Consider the following 21,389-nt stretch of genomic DNA (forward strand, 5'->3'; position numbering starts at 1 on the left):
ATGCGTAAACGCATTTCCCCAACGCAAAAAAGGTATAATTTAACTGCCGCACTCAGAGACGAATATTTACTGATTCATTGAATTTAAATGAAGATTTTGACATACATTTTCTGTCAAACTCTTGATCATTTTGCAGTTTAAATATAATGTCTGCAGTCTGAGTGAGACAGTAAGTCATCCTCTAAGTACAGTATTTTCCGCTAAGATGATAAGATCCTCTTGAAAGACGCTTACTGCTTTTAGCCAAAACGTTTCTTATAACAGCTCGTATAGATTCTTAGTCAAAAGACACTTAAGATATCATTATGACACGTCAGGCGTCTCCATTACCAAGTCCTATAATATCGCCTTCTGATTTATAACTTTGTCCAGAGCTATTCTACCTCCGACTCTACGAAAATGTTCCTTATTTCGTTCCCACAAGGTCCTGTCAGGTGTAAAATAATTTCTGCCCTACATTGGTTCAGCATAAATCAAGATGGCGGCGCTGTCGCAATTCGCGCCAATTTGGCCGGCGTATAGTCTGTAATCAGTGAAACAGTGATAGCTAATCGGTAGACAATGGTAACTGCATTAGTTGGCCATGTAAATACGTATAAGGTGCGGCTAGGAGTAGGACATATCAGACTAGTGTTAGCTAATATTTGGGCAGCTACAATACTGAAACAGTTGAACACAACCAAACCTACGACACACATTTTACAAGGGTGTTTTTAATACATATTATGATGATCGTGCTAAGAGTGTAAACTCCATGTAAACTCCAACGTATAAACTTACATTGGAGTCCAAGAGAACCTTCAAAAAGGCAAAGCCTTTAGTGTTTCTGAAGAAAATAGCCAATCTGTTCTATTACGTTCACGGTTCGGTTTTATGCAGGAATTCCATGTTTCTATGTTTCTTTCATGCTCACACCAACCACGACCTGTCAATCATATAATCTCATTGTTATTTACAAGCTGGTGTTGCCTCTATCGTGAAGACATTGCAGTAATATTCTATTGTTTCAAGATAATGCCATTCCAGTGCCAAAGCCCAAAAGATCATTAAGATCCTGTATTATAATCTGACCACTGATTAGTTTTCATTTCCGTTACCACGGCTAATCTGTTTTCATCTCTATGGCACTTTCATAAAGCTCATATTTGATATTTCTTTGCCAGCAAAATATGTCCACAGCATTAATTAAGGCATTTATAATTGTTATTACTTCTGTTATATCCTATTTATTATGCAGTGGGGTGTACGCAATACAACCCCGTAATTCACAACTTCTGGTCCCATAAGTCCAGGTGTGCTGTATTGCCTTATATTACTAAAGTTTTGATAGTTGAAGTATGAATTTTGATAGCAACGGATCTTGTCTTGACTGTTTAATGATACGTAGTACCTGGATGACCGAGCTTTACTCGGTATAGCAAACACTCATTGACTTCGTGTTACTTAATAACGCCATCTGCTGGTCGTTAAAACAGTTAGTTGCTCGTAAAATAGTATTATTATCCGCCAATAGATGTCAGGAAGAGTCATATTTTCCAGTTTATCGATTATCGATAAAACACGAATAAAAAGACATTTTCTGAAAATGATTCCTAGCTAGATCGATTTATCACCCCCGAAACCCCCTATATACTAAATTTCATGAAAATCGTTGGAGCCGATTCCGAGATTCCAATTATATATTTATATACAAGAATTGCTCGTTTAAAGATATAAGATATATCTGTCTATTACGAGTATGATAGCCGCTGAACCGATTTAGATTATTTTTTTATGTTTACTTGAAAACTAATCACAATATATTTTTAGTTTTACGATTAGATAAAATTGGGTATGAAGATACGGTGAGTCCCAGGAAAGTATGTAGCGCAGTTTTTTTTTAATTGGCAATGTACAATCGAGGTAATTGAATCATAGGCAGATGACGGGTCTATGTCATTTGATTGGGTTACGTCAATTCAGTGCTGGGTTTGACATATCGCGATCAAATTACATAGGTCCGCTATTTGCCTATGAATTAACTTCTCTGGTAGCACAGTTTCGTATTGTCATATTTCCTAAATCAAAGCCTCATAATATGTTTTTGTCTTCTACGAGTATACATATTATAAAACAAAGTCGCTTTTATTCCCTCATGTCCCTTTGTTCCCTTCAACTTTAAAACTACGCAACGGATTTTGATGCGGTTTTCTTTAATGGATAGAGTGATTCAAGAGGAAGGTTATAAAGTATAATAACATTAATTAAATAGTGGAGAAATACTGTTATTGTTGGGGTTTCTAATGTGATGTCGTACATAATTACATTTTTTCCGCTTATATTGCAAACGCAGGCTGAACCCTACGAGATTTATCAAAATAATGTACCAAGTATTGTGCACAATGAAAAGGTCTACAGAAAACTCCGCGATGGTATATGTCTATCTCTTATGGATATCCCACAATAACAGTTTTTTGTCATTTACTTTTTACGACAAAAAATGGCTAACTTTCGAAGCAATTTTAATAAATACAGCATTAATCCTTATCCAATTAAATACCCTAAATACATTGTTGATTTAATGAATACACGGGTAGTAATAATGAATATAAATCAAAACTGCTGAATCGATTTTAATCATTTTTCCAGTGGCTATATTATATTTTATACTTGTGCGAAGCCGGGGCGGGCTCAGTTTTCAGTCACCTACCTATTTAATATTTTGTTTATCATAATTCATAATATTGTTACCACGATAAAAATGGTACCTTTATAGAGAATCAACACCCTACAAAATATTATATTAAAAAATTGCAAAAACTGTCAAACTTTTTTAGCATTGTCATTACGATTTCCATACAAATGTTCTCACGGACCCTCAGCTTAGACTAGCCTTATATCAATTACCCCAGACTCCAAGTTTTTAACCCCCGACTTCAAACTTTTAACCCCTTACTTCAAACTTTTAACCCCCGGCCTCAAACTCTTCACCCCCATTGACGAAATGGAGGTTGTGATTGTATTAAGATAGTGGACGTTTTTTGAGTTTTATTGTGATGCGCCATATTTTCATCACCCGCGGGAATATGACGGAAATAAATAGCTCCATAGGCATAAAAATACGTAGAGGCGGCAGTAATATTATGGAACACCTAATTATTGACATTGAAAGAGTTAGTACTGCAGAAAATCCTTTGTATTCTTAGTGCTTTTATACAAAAAGAGATGCCAATAATGGGATGACCGTCAAAGATGTGGTAGCTTAAGCCCCTATTTAGAAGTTTAGGAAAGGACGGGAGTCCTTATGACCTATGACTTATAAGTGACGATTTATCAAATGCACCTAAAGAAAGTGAATCTTCTTAGACGAAAAAATTCTCTCAATAATCACGCGGTCGGGAATCGTATTGGGTCAGGTTAGGAATTTTGAAAAAATATACATACGTAATACACTCTTTGAGTAGAGTAAAATAAATGAAGTTTGTCTCCACTAAGTATTTCTGTGCCATAATACATAAAAAAACATAAAAACGGTCGACCACTTAGCAAATACCGTCACCAGCAGTGTTTCCGGACCAATACGACCTGCAAACCTCCAAGAATATAGCGTAAATTACCTCTTAAAAGGCCGGCAACGCACCTCTTCTGATGTTACGAGTGTCCATGGGCGACGGTAGTTGCTTTTCAATATTCATCATATTTTCTCTAAATAATCATCACCAAATCTTGATTCATGATCATATTTCCTCTGAATAATGTTCGTTAATTTGGAGACATGTCTGCGAGCCATAACTCTATGTTGTTTCGGTTCTGTTGAAATTCGATAACCAAATATTTAACGACAAATTGAAAGGAAATATTGACAGCCCTGGTATGTACTGCCGGGGAAAATCGTGCTTGGCAGTGACGCTTGTTCTACATATCACACCAAAAAGAAATGAAGCGAGATTGACTGTGAATTAAAGCTATACAAAAATTAAGTGTCTGACCGCCGTACTCAGAGACATTTAACTACGATTAACCTTCAATTTAATGAAGAGTTTGACAGATAATGTATAGAGCTTATGTCAAAATTTTGAATTAATTACATTTAAGTACTTAATTAATGTTCCACTCTGAGTGCGGCAGTTAATATTTCAAATTTTATCGCTATGAACGTCGAGGTGCCTTTCGTAGCGTCGAACTGACTCTTAGGCCAGGACCATTTAGTAAAATAAAAGTAATTAGGTCTTGCTCTTTGCTATCCAAAGAAAAATATATCACTTTTTGCTAGTTTTTGTTATCAAACTTATCTACTTATACAAAATATTTTTTTTTGGTTATTTAGATATTGTTGACATCTAACATAATATCAATATTATTATTATATAATTTATTAATCTATAAACAATATGTACACAATATAATCTTCGTTTTTACACGACATCATGACCAACTGTACGACGGGTCACAATAATTCACAAAGTTATAACAATGACACACGCTCTCCGCTGCGGCTCATCATAAAATGCGCCTTAAATACTAGCATTCACTTGTACATCTCATGCGGCCCGCCCCACTACCCCCCGACACAGGAGCAGTAGCCTCCTGCCCATCCTAATATGCGCGATGACTTAAATACTAGCATTAATGTAACAGAACATGCGTCACAATGTATGGCCACTAGCAGTGTCACAGCACACCCATAGCTATACAGTCATCCACCCAGTCGTTGATCCTCTCCACGTAGAGATCATTGGGGATGATGTCCTTTTTCAGCACGTCCAGGTTATCCGTGATCTGGCCGTCAGCTTCATCGATGGTTATCACCAGCAGCAAGCAGAAGGTACAGCTGAGCATGTAGGGAATGTTCTGGAAGGAGAGAAAAAATGTAGAGCATTTAAAGGTAGCTTTTATAAAAGTCGGCACGGGCTGCAATGCCACCTGCTTTGGAACAGACTGGATCTTGCGTAATCATAGACGAATATTCTCCTCTCTTTACACGTTCGTATGTCGCTTGTATTGATCCATATTGGGCCGATTAGACGTGGAGACGCATTGCTTATTAAGACAAGGTAGAAATTTACAGTGTCTACAAAACTTGAAAAATAATTTCTGAACCAGACTCCATAATATTATATTACAAAAAATTAAATTTTAAAGTCTAAGCATAAATATTGCACGCCTTAATCATAAACATAGAAAAAAATCCAATTCAGACATAGCAAAAACTGCGTGGTTCCCATGGTTAAACCGTGTGGTTTAGTATGAACGATAAATATTATGACGATTTTGTAATAATGGGGATTGTCCATTCTTTTTAAAATTTTGCTCATTACAGAAACATTTCGAGGAATAAGGTCAGTGATCGTTTTTCTGTATATGTCGTAGGATGATTAGATAAATCAGTGTTTTCGCGAAATCCCTAGAATTTTCGCGAAAATTCGATTTATCAAATCATCCTACGACATCGTAGGATGATTTGATAAATCGAATTTTCGCGAAAATTCTAGGGATTTCGCGAAAACACGGATTTATCAAATCATCCTACGACATATATAAACGAAAATAAAGAATACCCATTAGTTACTTATATTTTTGAACAAATATGTTTAACCTTTGTTTGACCTTCAATGGCGTTAAATTAGCAATAAATTCGACCAACAGTACGTTTTAAACTTTTGGTAAGCTTCTCGTATCAGCTTTCACATAATGAGAACTTGCATTTGACGAACCAGCCATTATAAATAAGATTGAAAGGAAAAAACATACTGCAGAGGTCAATTATTGGCCGCCGACGATGACGTCAGAGCGAAACTTTAAAAATTTATTGAGAAAAAACTAGCCAATGAATTTCAACATTATTTAATTTATATTCTTAAAATACCTTATTTTAACGAAAAAAAAATATAAATAGTACATGTGATTTTTTTTGGACAATGCCCATTGTGCGGTTAATAAGGTACGATTGTCAACCACGGAGTTCCCGCTATGTCTGAAAGGAGTCTAGTGTGTATGCTAATAACCTGCAGTCTATATGATTTTTCAAATTTGAATAATAAACTAAGATAAAATCATTTACCTTTTTAAGATCCGCTTCATACGTCTCCTTGCTGTATACTTCTTCAGGATCCAAGTTGAATCTTTTTAAAGCCGAACTCAGTTCTTCGTAATAGTAGTCAAAGGATTGCCTCAAGTGCTGATCTCTGAACTTCTTGTCCAAGCTAAGGAACAGGAAGTACAGGAGGTCAATGACAGGACTGCCTTCGTGGAGTGTCTGGTAGTCCAGGACGATCACCTGAGTTGTGCCATCCTGAAAATATAGATTATGAAAATCTTGCATTTAGCTCAGGAAAATTGTCTCAGTGACGGTTTGCTAAAATCACTAGAACAATTAGAACAATTTTATATAATAAATAAATACATTATAGTATATAATAGAACAATTTTGATATAAATATATTAAAATAAAGTGGAATAAGTGCAAGGAAAGTGTATAATAATTTAAATGAAGATGAATTTCCACCAAGAAGTGACAGTACATTCAATATCATATCTAAAAATCACTCGAATGATCACCCCGTGCGTGGTACCATCTTAAGCGTAAAGCGACACAAACTAAATGATGTTTGTGCCATTTTTGGTGCTTAAAGATTTGAAAACTCTAGCCAGAAAAGTAATAAATCTTCACGTTCAGTAATTTAAGATCTTTGTTATCGCTAACTATACAATGGCAGGTTCTTGTCTTTGCTGATGCTTAATTTTATAAAAAGTCCTAAACACTTACACTGAGTTCTTTATGCATCATGTTGCTAGGTCTGTAGTCACCGTGAACAAGCACTGGTCCCTCCGCACTCAAGAGGTGGAACATTGGCTCTCTCATTTCAGGCTTCGCGAGGAATTTGGCTACTCGCTCTCTATTCTCCTCTTTGATAATCCTCAATGTTTTATCCACGTCTATCTTTATAAATTCTGACATCACTTCCTTTGAGACGGGCATCAGCTTCGTCATAAAGTTTCTGTAACCTTCCAGATCGTCCTTCGCTAAAGCAACGGACAGGGCGTGGAAGAGCGCCAGCTGCTTTATGCTGTAGCGAGCATACGGCCAGTCGATAGCTTGGAATCGGTCGAACGATTGGAACCCTCGCATTTTTAAGTTCTCCAGCACCAACGTTTCGTACAAGTATTCTCCTGATGCTCCATAGAATTTAGCTGTCACCAATTTGTCTTCGTCCTTAATGTTGTATTTATCTTCTATCTGTCTGAATTTCTTGACCAGGTCCATGTAGAATCTATGTTCGATAGTGAAAGCTTCTGTAGGTACGGACGCTCTCAATTCTTCTCCGATGGCTGCGATTTTCGCGAACATGTGCAGCGCATCTTTACCTGGCGCTGATACTGTAGCCAGGAATAGATAGCTGGAGTAGTTGGCACCACCGCTGGAGATCGGCTGCGTAAGTATAGTGCAATTATCGTAGCTCCTTTCTTTTGCAATTTTTTCAATGAGAGTGCGCAATTTTTCTTCGTACGCCATTGTGGAATAGTCGTAACTGTATGTGCTCCCCTAGCGTCTTCTAATATATACCAGAAGTTGTTTGTGTGTAATTTTGACAATTTGAGCGATAAATAACAGATTGAAGGTGTAAGGCCAACGAGTGCCGAGTCGGTCTCACATGTCAGTGGTTCCGTACCCCGGAAGGGAAAGATAGAAGATACAAATATTTGTAATAATGAAATATTACACTGAAAAGAAGACTCTTCACAACAGACAAAAAGGTATTTTATATATTTGGTATTTATGTTACGCTCAAAGACCGAAAACGCTCAGTGAGCGAAAAAATAGCTCACAAGTCACAACGCGTGGTGGTCGTAGTGAAATGGCCACGACACGAAACGGCTACGATGCGTTCTGGTAATCACAGAAATACCACATAGCGAAACTCGTGTCGTGGCTGACGTGCTATTCGACCACAACGCGTTGTGGTAATCGAGAAAAGCCGTGACGCGTCCTGAGCATTTAAAAACAGCCACGACGCGAATAATTCGTGTTGTGGCCCTAATGAAAACGGCCACGACGCGTTCTAAAACCAGGCCAGTTACGCAGGAGTAATTTTATAGTGCCCAAGTGTGTGCGCAATACACAAGAGCACTCTGGTTTCAATGAAACCAGGCCAGCTACGCAGGAGTAATATTATAGTGGTCAAGTGTGTGCGCAATACACAAGAGCACTCTGGTTTCAATGAAACCAGGCCAGTTACGCAGGAGTAATTTTATAGTGCCCAGGACTATAGAACTATAGTTACTAGGACTCAAAGAATCTCCATACTAAATTTCAGCAAAATCGGTTCAACGTTTTGGGCGTGAAGAGGTAACAGACTATCGGTAGTAGTATTAGTATGGATAATTCATACCAGCGTTGCCAGATTTTTTTTGTACCAAGTCGGGACTTTGGAACTTTTTTAAGAAAAAAAAGCGGGAATCTTCAGTCAAAAGTGGAACAGTGTAAAAAAGGGTATAAAATCAAAAGTTTTTCGAATTTTTTATCTTTTTATTTGCATTAGAATAACGTTTACGTGGCAAAAAATAGCTAAATTAGCCAAAGAAAATCCACCCCTCTACTTTTATCTTCATTACGCACCTTTCTATCTCAGCACGCTGCACGTACGTTCGGGCTTTAGCCGAAAAGCGGGACTGAGCCTGTCCCGCGCGGGACATTTAATTTTGATAAAAAAATCGGGATGTCCCGCCAAAATCGGGACGTCTGGCAACGCTGATTCATACATACTTTAGTTATATTACTATAAAGTCTACTAAGAACTAACACATACATACAGAAAGCAGACGTAAGGTTGTTATCTACTACGCAATAGGCGGGTTCAAGGTTTTGATATTATACAACTGATCCCTAAAAATATGAACATGTAACGATGACTGAGCAATTTAGGCCGTCACAGTAATCACACTGATATTATGATGGACAATATACGCCAGCGGTTCCCAAACATATTGCGGAATCCATTTTTATGGTTCCATACCCCAAGGGTAAAAACGGGACCCTATTACTGAGACTTTAATTTCTGTCCATCTGTCTTCAGGCTATATCACAAAAACCGCTATAGCTAGACTTCTAAAATTTTTACAGATTGTGTATTTCTGTTGCCGCTATAGCAAGTAATACTAAAAACAAAATAAAATTAGTAACGTTATTTTTTTTAAATTTTTTGCTCGTAATCAATAATGACAACAGATAGGTACTTGAAACTCGCACAAAATACTTAATTATATTTGTACTGTAATAATCTACACTACTATTATAAAGAGGAAAGATTTGATTGTTTGTTTGTCTTGAATAGGCTCCGAAACTACTGGACCGATTTGAAAGATTATTTTACCATTGGAATCCTACATTAATTCTGCTGAACATAGGCTAAATTTTATTTTGGAAAAAAATAGGGTTCCGTAAGATATTTGGGATTTTCGGACGCAAGGTGTAGAAAATCAACCAGAAATGTTACTTTCTTTGCGTACGCTGCCTAAACTATAAAAGATAGAACCATAAAATGTTCTAAGTAATTGTAGATCTTTTAAATATCTACAAAAAAATCCGCGACACACTATACCTATCTATGTTGAGTGAGGCACAATAACTATTTTTTTATTACATTATCTTGAAATGTTTTTGGACTACGCTTAAATGCCTTTATTTTACTAATGGCATTAATTCTTCTCAAAATAAATTATTTCATTACTAAGTAAAGTTAATGTAGATAATATTTGGTCTTTGAATGATTAAAATTGGACGTTTGGTTTTAATGTTATGGCGAAAAATAAAATATTACGATTTCTGCTGCACGTTGCGAATTGAGCGTCGTCAAGGCGCGTCGCGCGGGTGTGTTCGCCCGGAGAGTCCACGTAAATATTAATTATTATTACCTCGATCATGGGAATCGCAGACACAATAGATTTATAATATAATAGTTATGCGACAGCCGGGTGCCGCTTCATTGATGGGATAATATTATAGTGCTTCATTAATTAATTACGTTTTGAATGACTATTATTTTTTATTACTATTATAATTAATTTCTATAACTATAAATCAAACATAACACTTAAAATATTAAAAAAAATACAATAAAAATGTGTATAATAATTATAATATAGTAGTTACAGGCTAAATAGTGTAAACCATTTTTATGTTCTGCTTAACATAAAGATTGACTAAGAAATAAAGATTGAAAAAAATTTATTTAAAAGTCAATGTCCACCCGTGCGAAGCCGGGGCAGGCCGCCATATCAAATATTTATTTTATTTCATTTTATAATTAACTTATAAAATGAAATAAAATAAATATTTGATGGGGCTCCCATACCTACCCTTTATTAGGTAGGTACGGTACGGAACCCCTCGTGCGCAAGTCCGAGCCGCACTTGGCCCACTTTTTTATTAATATATTTTATTCTCCTCCTAGTATCCTATGACCTTTCCTGGGGCTTAAAGTATCTTAATTCTAAATTTCAGAAAAATCGGGCAGATTGCACTTGAAGAGGTAACAGACAGCCGGACAGACAGACAGACACACTTTCGCATTTATAATATTAGTAATTAGTATGGATCATAAATTAAGACGTAATGCAGTCAGCATTTCGTCTTAATTCGTAATATTAATTAATATTTACATAATAATAAAAATATTGATAAGATAAATATTATAATATTGTGATGCGATAATTTGTATGTTATCACTTATCTATGTAAATTATTGTTAATGCGTGTATTCCGTTGCGTATTTTGATTAATTTTCGTCTAAATGTTAACAAAATAATTTTACACTGTCAAATTAATGCGTCACTTTAATTTTGTGGCATTATATAATTATTATTTCTGTTTAGATCTAAATGAACGTAGAGTGCACATACTTATAAAATCACATAATATAAGTAGGTACCTGTATAGAATTAGAAACCTTGTTAAACTGCACAAAAATGTATCATATTATGATATACTTAATACTCAAAGTTTAATTATCATTGATAACAATCAAAGTAAAAAAACTATCATTCGATTGTCATAACATTAAGAAAATTTAGTTCAGCATCTACTCTTTCTTGCCAAACGTACTAATTATAAGGATTGTGGCCAATAGTTAAATTTAACTGTAGTGCGTTCACCTGCAGTTAAATAGTCGTAATAAATAACGCCGTTTGCGCAGGCCCATTAGCCAGTCGCTCGGCAGTGGTACGGTAGAAAGTTTGAAAATAACAGCTGTAGGTACTATTGCTATTTTCATGAATATATACATACAAATTTCTTTATTTACTGAGGAACTAATAAAGCAATTTCTACTGAAGTTAGAGATTATTCCGTCAATTCGTAATGTTGTAAGGTGTGTCCTTTGAGTGCCATCAGTTTCACATGTATCCAGTTCTGTCAAATATACCGTTAAAAACGATTAAGACGCTCAAAACGCCTCCTATTTTGAGCGTTTTGATACTTGTACTATTATCTATTCTGTGGTTTTGATCGTTCTTAACATCAAATGGAACGCGGGGATAGTGTACAATTATTCTTCATACTTATAGCGGAAATATGAATTATTGATGGTGTCATTTTGACAATGGCATCCACGGACCTCGGACTCGGCCTCAAATCAAATCATCAAACAAATTAAAATTTTTTTTATTTATTTAAAACTTTTGCACGTTTCTGTACAAAGGCGGGCTTAATGCCTCGTGGCATTATCTTCCAGCCAAACCTTAGGGTGTTGCAGAGAATGTGAGGTAGATGCAAACCCTTAGAGGACAAGTGATTAAAAATACCTTATCATCCATAAACCATTTAGAACTAACTGAGTATAATCAACTATACTTAATAAACTGGAGCCAACATAAAACGAATGGCCGTACTAACAACAAACTTTTTTGTTTCAGGTAAGCCGCTGTCCAGAATTTTGGTCGGTAATTAATTTTCATCCCTTCTCCCCTCACCGCTTTTCCCCCCATATAATGTATGCGTGGACACGACGTGATGCGATGAAAAACTCCACCACAGACGCAGACAAAATCGCATTTCACGTTGAATATGCCATATTATTTTTTGGACTTTATGCCACGGTAATAAGAATGAAAAGTGGTAAGGTCTGTTAGTGATCGACTGATCGTACTGTCGCGGTCGTACGGAATGATAAGGTAAGAATTTATAACATGTCGAGTTTATTAATGTTTTGTTTGATCTCAAATTGTAGTCTGTAGAGAATGCTTTTTGAAGTCTCTCTGGTTTTTTATAATGGTCGTAGCGTTGTGAATTACAAAACCTTCATTAGAAAAAATAAGAGCTGACGATCCTGACTAAGACAAATTTTATCCTTGATATTATAATACCCTACAAGTTCAAATGCGTCATGCTTAGACCCTAGGGGCCAAAGAGTTTCACAAACGTACGAATCAATGACTCGGGGCCAGGCCACAAAACCGCGTTGCGATGTCGCATCGCAAAGAACAACTTTTTTGAAGGTTGTTTTTGCGATGCGACGCCGTAACGTAGTGTTGTGGCCTGGCCCTTAGGGGTTCATATAGCTCTATTCCTATCAGCTTTTTTTACCTCTTACATTTTAAAGTCCGTCATTCAAATTTTTACCTAATATACAAACGAGGCTACTAAGTACAACAGGTTTTGCAAATGACATTGGCGTAGGTTGGTACAATGAGGTGCTTTCATCCCTAGATATCCTTACTACCTGTCCAGTGTCCATCCGGTGAATACTCCTATAGACACTGATCTAAACTTGAAAAACATCTTTTTAAATAAAATAAGGGGGAAAACAAGCAAACGGGTCACCTGATGTAAAGCAACTACCGTCGCTCATGGACACTCGCAACATCAGAAGAGCAGCAGGTGCGTTGCCGGCCTTTTAGGAGGGAATGAGCTCTCTTCTTGAAGGTTCGCAGATAGTATAGGTCCGGAAATACTGCTGGGGACAATTCGTTTCAGAGTTTTACAGTGCGCAGCAGAAAGTTACGCGAAAAACGCACGGTGAAAACATAACCGATGCATCGGCGATGTTTGCGCACGCACGCACAGACGGTTTTCACACCGTGTTCGAGTTGCGACGTCGCAATGCATCGCTGATGTTCCGGACGCGTAGCAGCCCCAACATCATCCTGAAAATATTCAGTGATAAGCTGGACAGCCCCCTCCTGATGCACTGGGTCCATACTCCATGCACACGTGCATGTATCTGGTGTGCTAGAGGGTGGCAAATATTTTAATTAACACTAATTATTATTTGTTTCCTTCTAGTTTAAGAATTTTTCTATACCTGAAATAAACGTATTTTATTTTATTTTATAACCGGCCTTTTATCCAGTGGGTTAAATAAACATATTATATTGGCGACAGTACTCCATATCAATTCGTCGACATCATTAAGTTATAAGTAACCTGCTGAGGTTTTGTGAGCGCGTGTTGAATATGTATGACATTCCTGTGCTGTGTCCTGGCGCCTGTTGCTGGGCTACTGTGTGTCTGTGTGTGCTGGTCGCTGGGCCACTGTGCTTACTTTTTAATTTTATTTTTGATTAAATCCCACTAGACCTATGCATTCTCCCGCGACAATAAGTATCCTAATATTGATCTCCGTGGCTTACTCTATATCCGCTATAAAATTTCATAAAAATGAGTTGATGTATGTCGTGACTAAGGGAAACATCTAATTTTTTTTGAGGGAGATTGAGATAACTAAATAAAATTTTGATAGTGGTTAAAAAGGTAATAGAAGCTAGAAACAGTTGAAAAAGTCAAAAGCCAGAGCACGTCATTTTCTTAATGCCATACTTCTACGACTAGGTAGTTACTGATGGCAATACTTAGCTATTTATATAACAATAAGTCGGGTTTTCCTTCCTGACGCTATAACTCGAGAACGCACTAACCAATTTACACGGTTTTGCATTCGTTGGAAAAGTCTCGCGCTCCGTGAGGTCTATAGAAAAAAAATTGAGAAAAAACTTCAAGTGAAAAGCAGGAAAACAGGGAAAATCATTTTATGGCAAAACAACGTTTACCGGGACAGCTAGTTAACTAATAATAATTTACTTCTAGCACTTAAAAAATCGATATTTCATTATTGGAGCTACAAACCGAACAATAAACGTGATTAGGGGTGCAGCGGCAGGGGGCTACCCCGAAACATGTAGCCGGGAGAGAGGACTCGCAGTCTCGAGTCCGCGCGAGTATGGACTCCCTAGCTCAGTGACGAGTACTACATAATATACCCGCGCGAGTTTACTGGACTCTAACTGAGTGTAGAGTCCGAGTGAGTATACTAGTCTTCCAGGTTAGTCAGGACTCAGAAGTCCTAGGTACAAATAAACTGTGGCTCTATAGCCATGTATATGTATAGAGTTCGTGCAAGTATAGACTCTCAGCTTAGTATAGAGTCCGCGCGAGGAGTACGGTTTGTGATTATTCCAGACTTAGAGAATACACTGGGCAGACTGGGCTCGCTGCTTAATGTACAAGTCACTTTGCAAAATCTGCAAAACTCACAGCTTAGTGTGCCACTCTTTGAAATATTCAGGAACTTACTAGAAGTTTAAATATTAAAAGGCATCATTTAAGGACGCTATCACAAAAATTATTACAAAAATTAGCAGGTCAGTACGAATATCGACTTTGAGGACATTAAAATAACAATCAATATCAGCGCGCCTTGTACAGTGGCGGTTACGACGCTCGCCGCGTTCTTGATAGGGCCAAAATGTATGAAGAAATTTGAGAGCTTTTCTTATTTTTCTTATAAATGGAAATGTTATTTATTTTTATATAAAATATTTAGCTATTCGTACAGGGGACTAAATAAGCAAGAATGCGGCTATAACATTTTTATGGTGTAGACGTGGAGATAAATATATTATTATCTTTCATTTGAAACCACACTGCGAGGATATTCCTCGCAGTGTGGTTTCAAATGAAAGATATTCTTTAAAATGGTTCCTGAAAATCGCTGATATTTGTGAAAAAATGTGATAGCGTCCTTAATAGATTCATCATAGAATATCTTGACACTTCGGTACACACTGTTATAATTCTCATGAAATCTCTTGCAATATATCGTTACAAATACGTAGCTGTCTGCTTACCCCGTTCTTACCCCAAACACACAGCACAGCATAGGGGCTGTCATAATCTTTATGAAATCCTCTGCAACATCGTTACGAATACGTAGCTTATAACTGTTCTGCTAACCCCGCTGTTTGCGGATTTAGGGTCCCCTAGTATTTGTGGAGCCCCGCGGCGTGGGCGTTTGATCAAATTATTGACACACACAATTCGGTGATGTTATTGTAAGTGCTGCTCTTAAATTGATCACTTTTTCAAGTGTCAGGTCTTTTGTGTTAGAAAGGGAGGTTTTTATTTTTATTAAGTTTTTAGTTTGATTAAGGTTTGTTAGAAATAAATGTAATTACTTTAGAAGGTATGTTGCTGAACTATTTTTTAACATGACAAAGTGCCATGTAGTTTGTAAAAAACTTAAATATATCACTCTTAATTTGATTAGTCTAGTTTATCAAATAAAAAAAAATCAAATGATTTTTTCTTATGAGACGATATACTACGAAATCGTAATTAATTAAATATTAAACATAAAGTTATGTTTATGTGATTTAAAACTAAAGTAGTTGCTGTATATTTACAAGTTACAACTAAGAGAAGTCTTTTTTCATATTGTGTAAAATTTAAAAATTGTACAGAACCCTTTCACTCCTTGGCAAGTCGAGCTTGTCCGTGTCTTTTGTGTACAGTCGCGTGCAGTCGCATAAAATTAGATACAGACACATTTGTGTCTAGCTGTACATGCATATTTACCGTCAGTAAATTTTCAACCTTATCTCTTAGCGATAAAGTTCAAAATTATAAAAATTGGTGCGGGTACAGACGGGTACAAAACACATTTGTGTACAGTCGCGTAGAGTACAGTTGCAAGGTCAGGCGGCGGTCGCGTGCATGAATGAACGGGGGGCGCCAGCCACGGGGTTGTTGTACTGCGACCCAAAGCGTTTGATACTTGATATATTTAGTTCAGTTTTGTTTGGGCATGTTTTGCAGGATATTTCTGTAAGTAAGTGAGTCTGTAGTCTGTTAAGATGGTAAAATTGTCAATAAATTGGTTAACTTTAACATATTTTGCACCTAGACACCTGTATTTTTGACGTATTACCATAGACATAGGAGAGTATGTCTGGTCTCTGGTAATACTTATAAAAATTTAATTTATAAAATATACAAAGAATATTGACCAATATTGGCAACTTTTCACAAATATTATGCATAATAAAAATTATCTTGTTTTCCAAGCATCTGAATTTAAATAATGAATAATGCTTTTAGCAGTCCTTCAACTTTCGATTAATTCTTAGATAACTTTAACACCCATAGTATAATTATTCAGAAACATAAATTCAACCGAAGCTATTTAATTATTAAAGCAGTTAATTAGTTTTTCCCATTATCCATCAAGTTTGTTTATCGAAAATCCATTCGAGCCCTCGTGTTAATTGTCCAAATTGCGATAAATTATAATAAAAGCCATCGGCCTCGACGATCAATAATAAATTAACAAACATTCCAAATGATAACTATGCTAATTCGCATAAAATCACCATTAATAATATATAAATGAGGAGTTATTATGCGTTGTTTCTTTTAATTGAATATTTTATTAAAACTTGTTCAAGTATCAAGACGGTTTGTGTTAGTGTAGCACCCCATGCACGTTGGAGGTTAGGTTAGTTTGGCCGACGTCCGCGCGGCGGCGCCACCTATGGGCTAAACATCGCCGTGTTTTTCTATAAAATAATTTAAAAAAATAAAGTAATGCTAAGTCAAAAAGTGTTCAGTGATTAAGTGTTGTGTGCTCAAGTGTACTCGTTATGTATTGTGTTTTTAAGTGTACTACTTTTGAAAATTTTAATAATTCTTGTATCAAAGTATTTATAAACTTTGCAACTCTATTTTTGATACAAAACACTTTATAAATATTCTAAAACCGGTATTTTTTACTAATCGAGGTGTTTTAGGCTAATTTTGTGTAGATGTTGTGTATGTCTGTCAGACGCGTGAGATGCAGCGGTGTTTACAAACACTGTTGCATCGATTTCACATAAACCGCCCCCGCCCTCGCTTGGGCGGGCGCTATTATTATTATTTACATTTTGGTGCATACGATAGATTAGTTTTGAAGTGTGTGTGTGAGAGTGTCGTTGTGCTAAAATGTTAAAAGTTAAGTTTATAATAGGTACTTCAAAAAACTTTTTTCTAATATAATTTAAAGGCTTTTTCGTAAGCTTTTAATAATGTTACACAATAATTGTAACCGTAGGAATATAATTGAAATAGCTTTAAAATTATTTTGTAGTTTATAATATTCGAACAGGAGTTACTTATTAAAAAAAGTTTAACAACTAAAACCTCAAAATTACGTGATTTTCTACTCTAAATAATAATTGTTTACATAATATTATTCATTATAGCAATATTCATTTGTCAGTTTCAGTTTAAGAGTGCTGTTGATTGGTTTCTGACAATAGTCAATCAAAACAGTAACTACTAAATGACGAATAAACTATCAAAAACCCTATCTTAATAAATAGAAATCTGTTAAAAAGCCTCAAAACATAAGACGCGTTTTCCCGCGTCACCATGTGCTCACCTTTGCCAGTCGGGACGGCGCCTTACGTCGTCGGTGACTCACGCTGCAGACACATTGCTATTTTATACTCACAGGCGCGCGTATTATTTTCACACTTATTACCAGAGACACAGGGTTGAAAATCTTCCCTTGATTCGTGGTTTACCAACGTATGGTTCTTATTTTGAAAGGCGTAGGGTCTGAAATATAATTAACTTTCGCATGTATGCTATGTAGCTCCTATTGTGTGAGGCATAAGGTCAAAAATATGAATTCGTACGGGGTTTTCCGGATGTCTTATTATGACAGAGATACGGTCGAAAATATTTTCCGGGGGTTTCCCCGATTTTCACTGTTCAAGTGAATTAACGTTATGAAATGTTTGACTCGAGTTGAAAAATTAATTGTGCTTCATTCTGTTTTCTCTAACGTAAAATTTTATTATCGTTCATTTGTCTGGGTACAAAAATGTCGAATAATAAATATAAATAAAATACGAAGATGTTGCATGTGTGACTGTTACTTTTGATTGAATTTGGTACAGATATGTTTTAAGTGATTACATTAAAAAAAATGTACGGTTCTTGTGGGATAAACAAATGGCGGCGTGGCGAAGTAGCGTTATTGTTATAAATTATAATAAAATTTACTAGGTTATGTTGTTATTAATACTTTTCTACTAATATAGGGGTAATAAACGCTAGAATAGGCCTGTTACCATTTCTTATGCTGTATCCATACATGCCGCCGGCTTATACCGGCGGCACGGTCGGCGGCCCTGCTGCCGGCTAACCACACATGCCGCCAGCTTCGGTGGCAAGGCAGCCTGAAAGCCGGCGACAAACCCGGCGGTATAAGCCGGCGGCATGTGTGGATGCGCCATTAGCATCAGTAGGCATCGGTTGTAGTGCCATAAAAATGCGAGATTCGTCAAAAAAATTATCATTTGTCATTGTATTGGGCATCATTTTCTATAATAATAATAACGCTGAAACTTGATAAAAGCCATTTCTTAAGTCTAATCATCATTACTATCATCTATGCAGAAATATTAGCATAACTGAAAACTCTATTAATCATCACAATGCAATCTTTATAATTAATCTAATCAGTGATCGATATTCAATTTTAATGAACTCCCCTATCGGCCATCTTAATAGAATAGCAATGGTAATGGAATATATAATTGTAAATACACATACATAAATCAGGGAGACAGGGGGAGGATCTTAAAGGATTACTGCAGGCAGGGCTGGATGCACTGATTACAATTTATATTATGTCGTATTGTATAAGATACGGGTATCAAATTCTTCAAAGACTTTTATGAAGCTTTCGACTAAATTGACTTTGGAGTTTTGGGATTAAGCTATGTGTGATACACATTGGTAAAAATGAGACCTTCTTATGTCGTCAAAAATATTTTTTTCTGTGGTATTTTAAGTCTTCATTTCATATTTTTGCGTCTAGAATTTCTTTAGGCAGTGGCGTTGCGCCAGGAACAATGCTGTGCTCTATTCTTTCTCTTTAATTATGAAAATGTTAACAGCAAAATTGCGTGTGTTTTAAAGTTAGTATTGTTCGTTTCTGAAGGATTTAGTGTCCATACAGTTTGAAAAACTTTAATACTAAATACTTTTAACCTAAATTTCAAAATAAAGAGGATTTGTAATATGGATTCGGCTCCCTAACTTCTATTTGAAAGTTACAAGGTATGATGCATTGAAGTTAAAAAAATGATACTTATCGCATTTTCATCCCTTGTTTTGCATTTTTGCATCCGTACTGTCTATTTAGGTTTTGAATGCTGCAATCACTTTTCATTCGCTCTCAGTTCGTTCACCGTGAGAGCTACTCAATGCTACTCGTTTAACCCCAACTTGTGATGTTCAGGAGGGTCACGACTCACGAGGTGTGCTCATTACACCGTTTTGTTTTGAGTGTTCATTTGAATGTGGTCTTTTTGCGATAGTGGCTGTGCTTTTATGTGAATCGCATACAGTAAGAAGGTTATAGGAAAACGATGATAGCGGTAGCAAAATATATATATATATAACCTTTAAAATATTTGGCTGTCCTCTATTTCAAAGTCGAATCAAGATAAATTAAGATTTTATTTTAGGATCTTTTGGTGTATTTAGTTTTTTCTCCTTTTATTCTAAATTCTTAACTGTCATTTCTGTATCACCTTTGAGAGTTTTTCTTTTAGTTTCTTATTATTTTTTTTTTATTTAATAAGGGGGCAAACGAGCAAACGGGTCACCTGATGGTAAGCAACTACCGTCGCCCATGGACACTCGCAACATCAGAAGAGCTGCAGGTGCGTTGCCGGCCTTTTAAGAGGGAATACGCTCTTTTTTGAAGGTTTGCAGGTCGTAAATTAATATTATTATTACTGTCATTACTTATAAGTTATAACTATAAAGTTAATATACCTAGCGATATTAACTTTATGGATATACTCTGATGATGAGATTGTAAGCTCTACTCATTGTTCTTCTTTTCATATTCATCTTCTCTAGCGAAATTCTTTCTAAATTTTTCCAAGTTCTCCAAACTACTTTAATAAATATCATTCCTCGTAACCTTATTCGATAGCACCCTTAATACTATGGGTGCAGCTCAGCAGGGACCAAGATTTATAGACCAATATAGAATACCTCCGAACTAGCCCTTTGATTATTACTATACCTATCTTTCTCTTCAATATAGCTGAAGACAGAGATAGAAACAATGCACACAATCCTTAATCAGAAGCATAGATAGGGGACGATGGTAGGGTGCTAAGTATCGTCCTGATGGTTCCAATATTAATATTATAGTTTTTATCACCGTGCAATAGGGTCTATTATAACCAAATACATGCTATTATGGAGCCTCAATTGAAAATGAAGCTTATTTTGATGGAGTAAGGTATAGTTTTGTTTGGGAATATGTGTGAGAGTAGTCAGCTGTGGTGTTTGGAGGTGATGTATCAAAGTTGAAATTAATAAATGTGATAAGATTTGAGAGATGAGTGCTGAAACTTTGAGAACCCGTGGCGTAATTTGATTTATAGTAGTTTATAAACTGATATGAAGCTTAGGGGTGGATTACTAAATTGGATATTGTATGGATTCTTCTTAATAGAGATTCACACTATGTATAGAGACGTAATAGTTTACAGTGTTTTGCCCTCACCTGTTATGTGACTTGTCTAAGGTATCAGACAAGGACTAAGTCTGTACAAATAGAACGTCTGTTTAAGCAATGTGGATTTATAAGTAACACCTAACAAGGTTAATCTTTAAAATAGATGCCATATTGCGATGAAACTTTCAAGTAAAAAATTATTAATTTCAAGTAAAGTAAATTTTCAACTAAAAAATTTGAATAGATTCTTCATCAAAGGGCGATCCTGGGTCAGGGTTTAACGTGAGTGAATTAACGTTATGATTATTTTCAGACAGTCGTTCTATGGGAAAATAAAGTAACAAGTAATTAGGTACTTTATTAAAATCGGACATATTTTCAGATTAAATATTTTCTCACAATTCGACACAGAATAAAAGTGGACCAACTTGAAATCAGACTGTAATAATATATTTGTAATGTACGCTAACAGACATAACAATATAACCAAAACAGCCGTGTACATAGAGACTATCAAACAGTAAAACTGTGATGTGCATAGTATAACTCGGAATAGTAGTGTGAACATGGTATAACGCAAAATAGTATTGCGATGGCTGACCACTGGTC

At 36.0% G+C, this 21,389-nt stretch overlaps 1 protein-coding gene across 1 annotated transcript; it reads right to left on the reverse strand.

Annotated features, from left to right (window-relative positions):
* Positions 1-4,644: 4,644 nt before the first annotated feature.
* LOC121737205 lies at positions 4,645-7,492 on the reverse strand. The gene is made up of 3 exons (XM_042128807.1): positions 6,746-7,492; positions 6,041-6,271; positions 4,645-4,830 (listed from the first exon to the last, which is right to left on the reverse strand). Exons 1-3 carry the CDS (start codon positions 7,490-7,492, stop codon positions 4,651-4,653), a joined length of 1,158 nt encoding a protein of 385 aa, XP_041984741.1. The 3' UTR covers positions 4,645-4,650.
* Positions 7,493-21,389: the final 13,897 nt, after the last annotated feature.

This window comes from Aricia agestis, chromosome 20 (assembly GCF_905147365.1).
Source record: "Aricia agestis chromosome 20, ilAriAges1.1, whole genome shotgun sequence".
In the NCBI taxonomy this organism is placed as follows: domain Eukaryota; kingdom Metazoa; phylum Arthropoda; class Insecta; order Lepidoptera; family Lycaenidae; genus Aricia; species Aricia agestis.

Bases quoted from the DNA above. Each gene is read 5' to 3' on its own strand.
- LOC121737205 (XM_042128807.1), bottom strand. From the start codon at position 7,492: ATGGCGTACGAAGAAAAATTGCGCACTCTCATTGAAAAAATTGCAAAA. The intron at 6,272-6,745 runs GTAAGTGTTTAG...CTATATTTTCAG, and splicing joins TGATGCATAAAGAACTCAGT to GATGGCACAACTCAGGTGAT. The intron at 4,831-6,040 runs GTAAATGATTTT...CTCTCCTTCCAG, and splicing joins ATGAAGCGGATCTTAAAAAG to AACATTCCCTACATGCTCAG.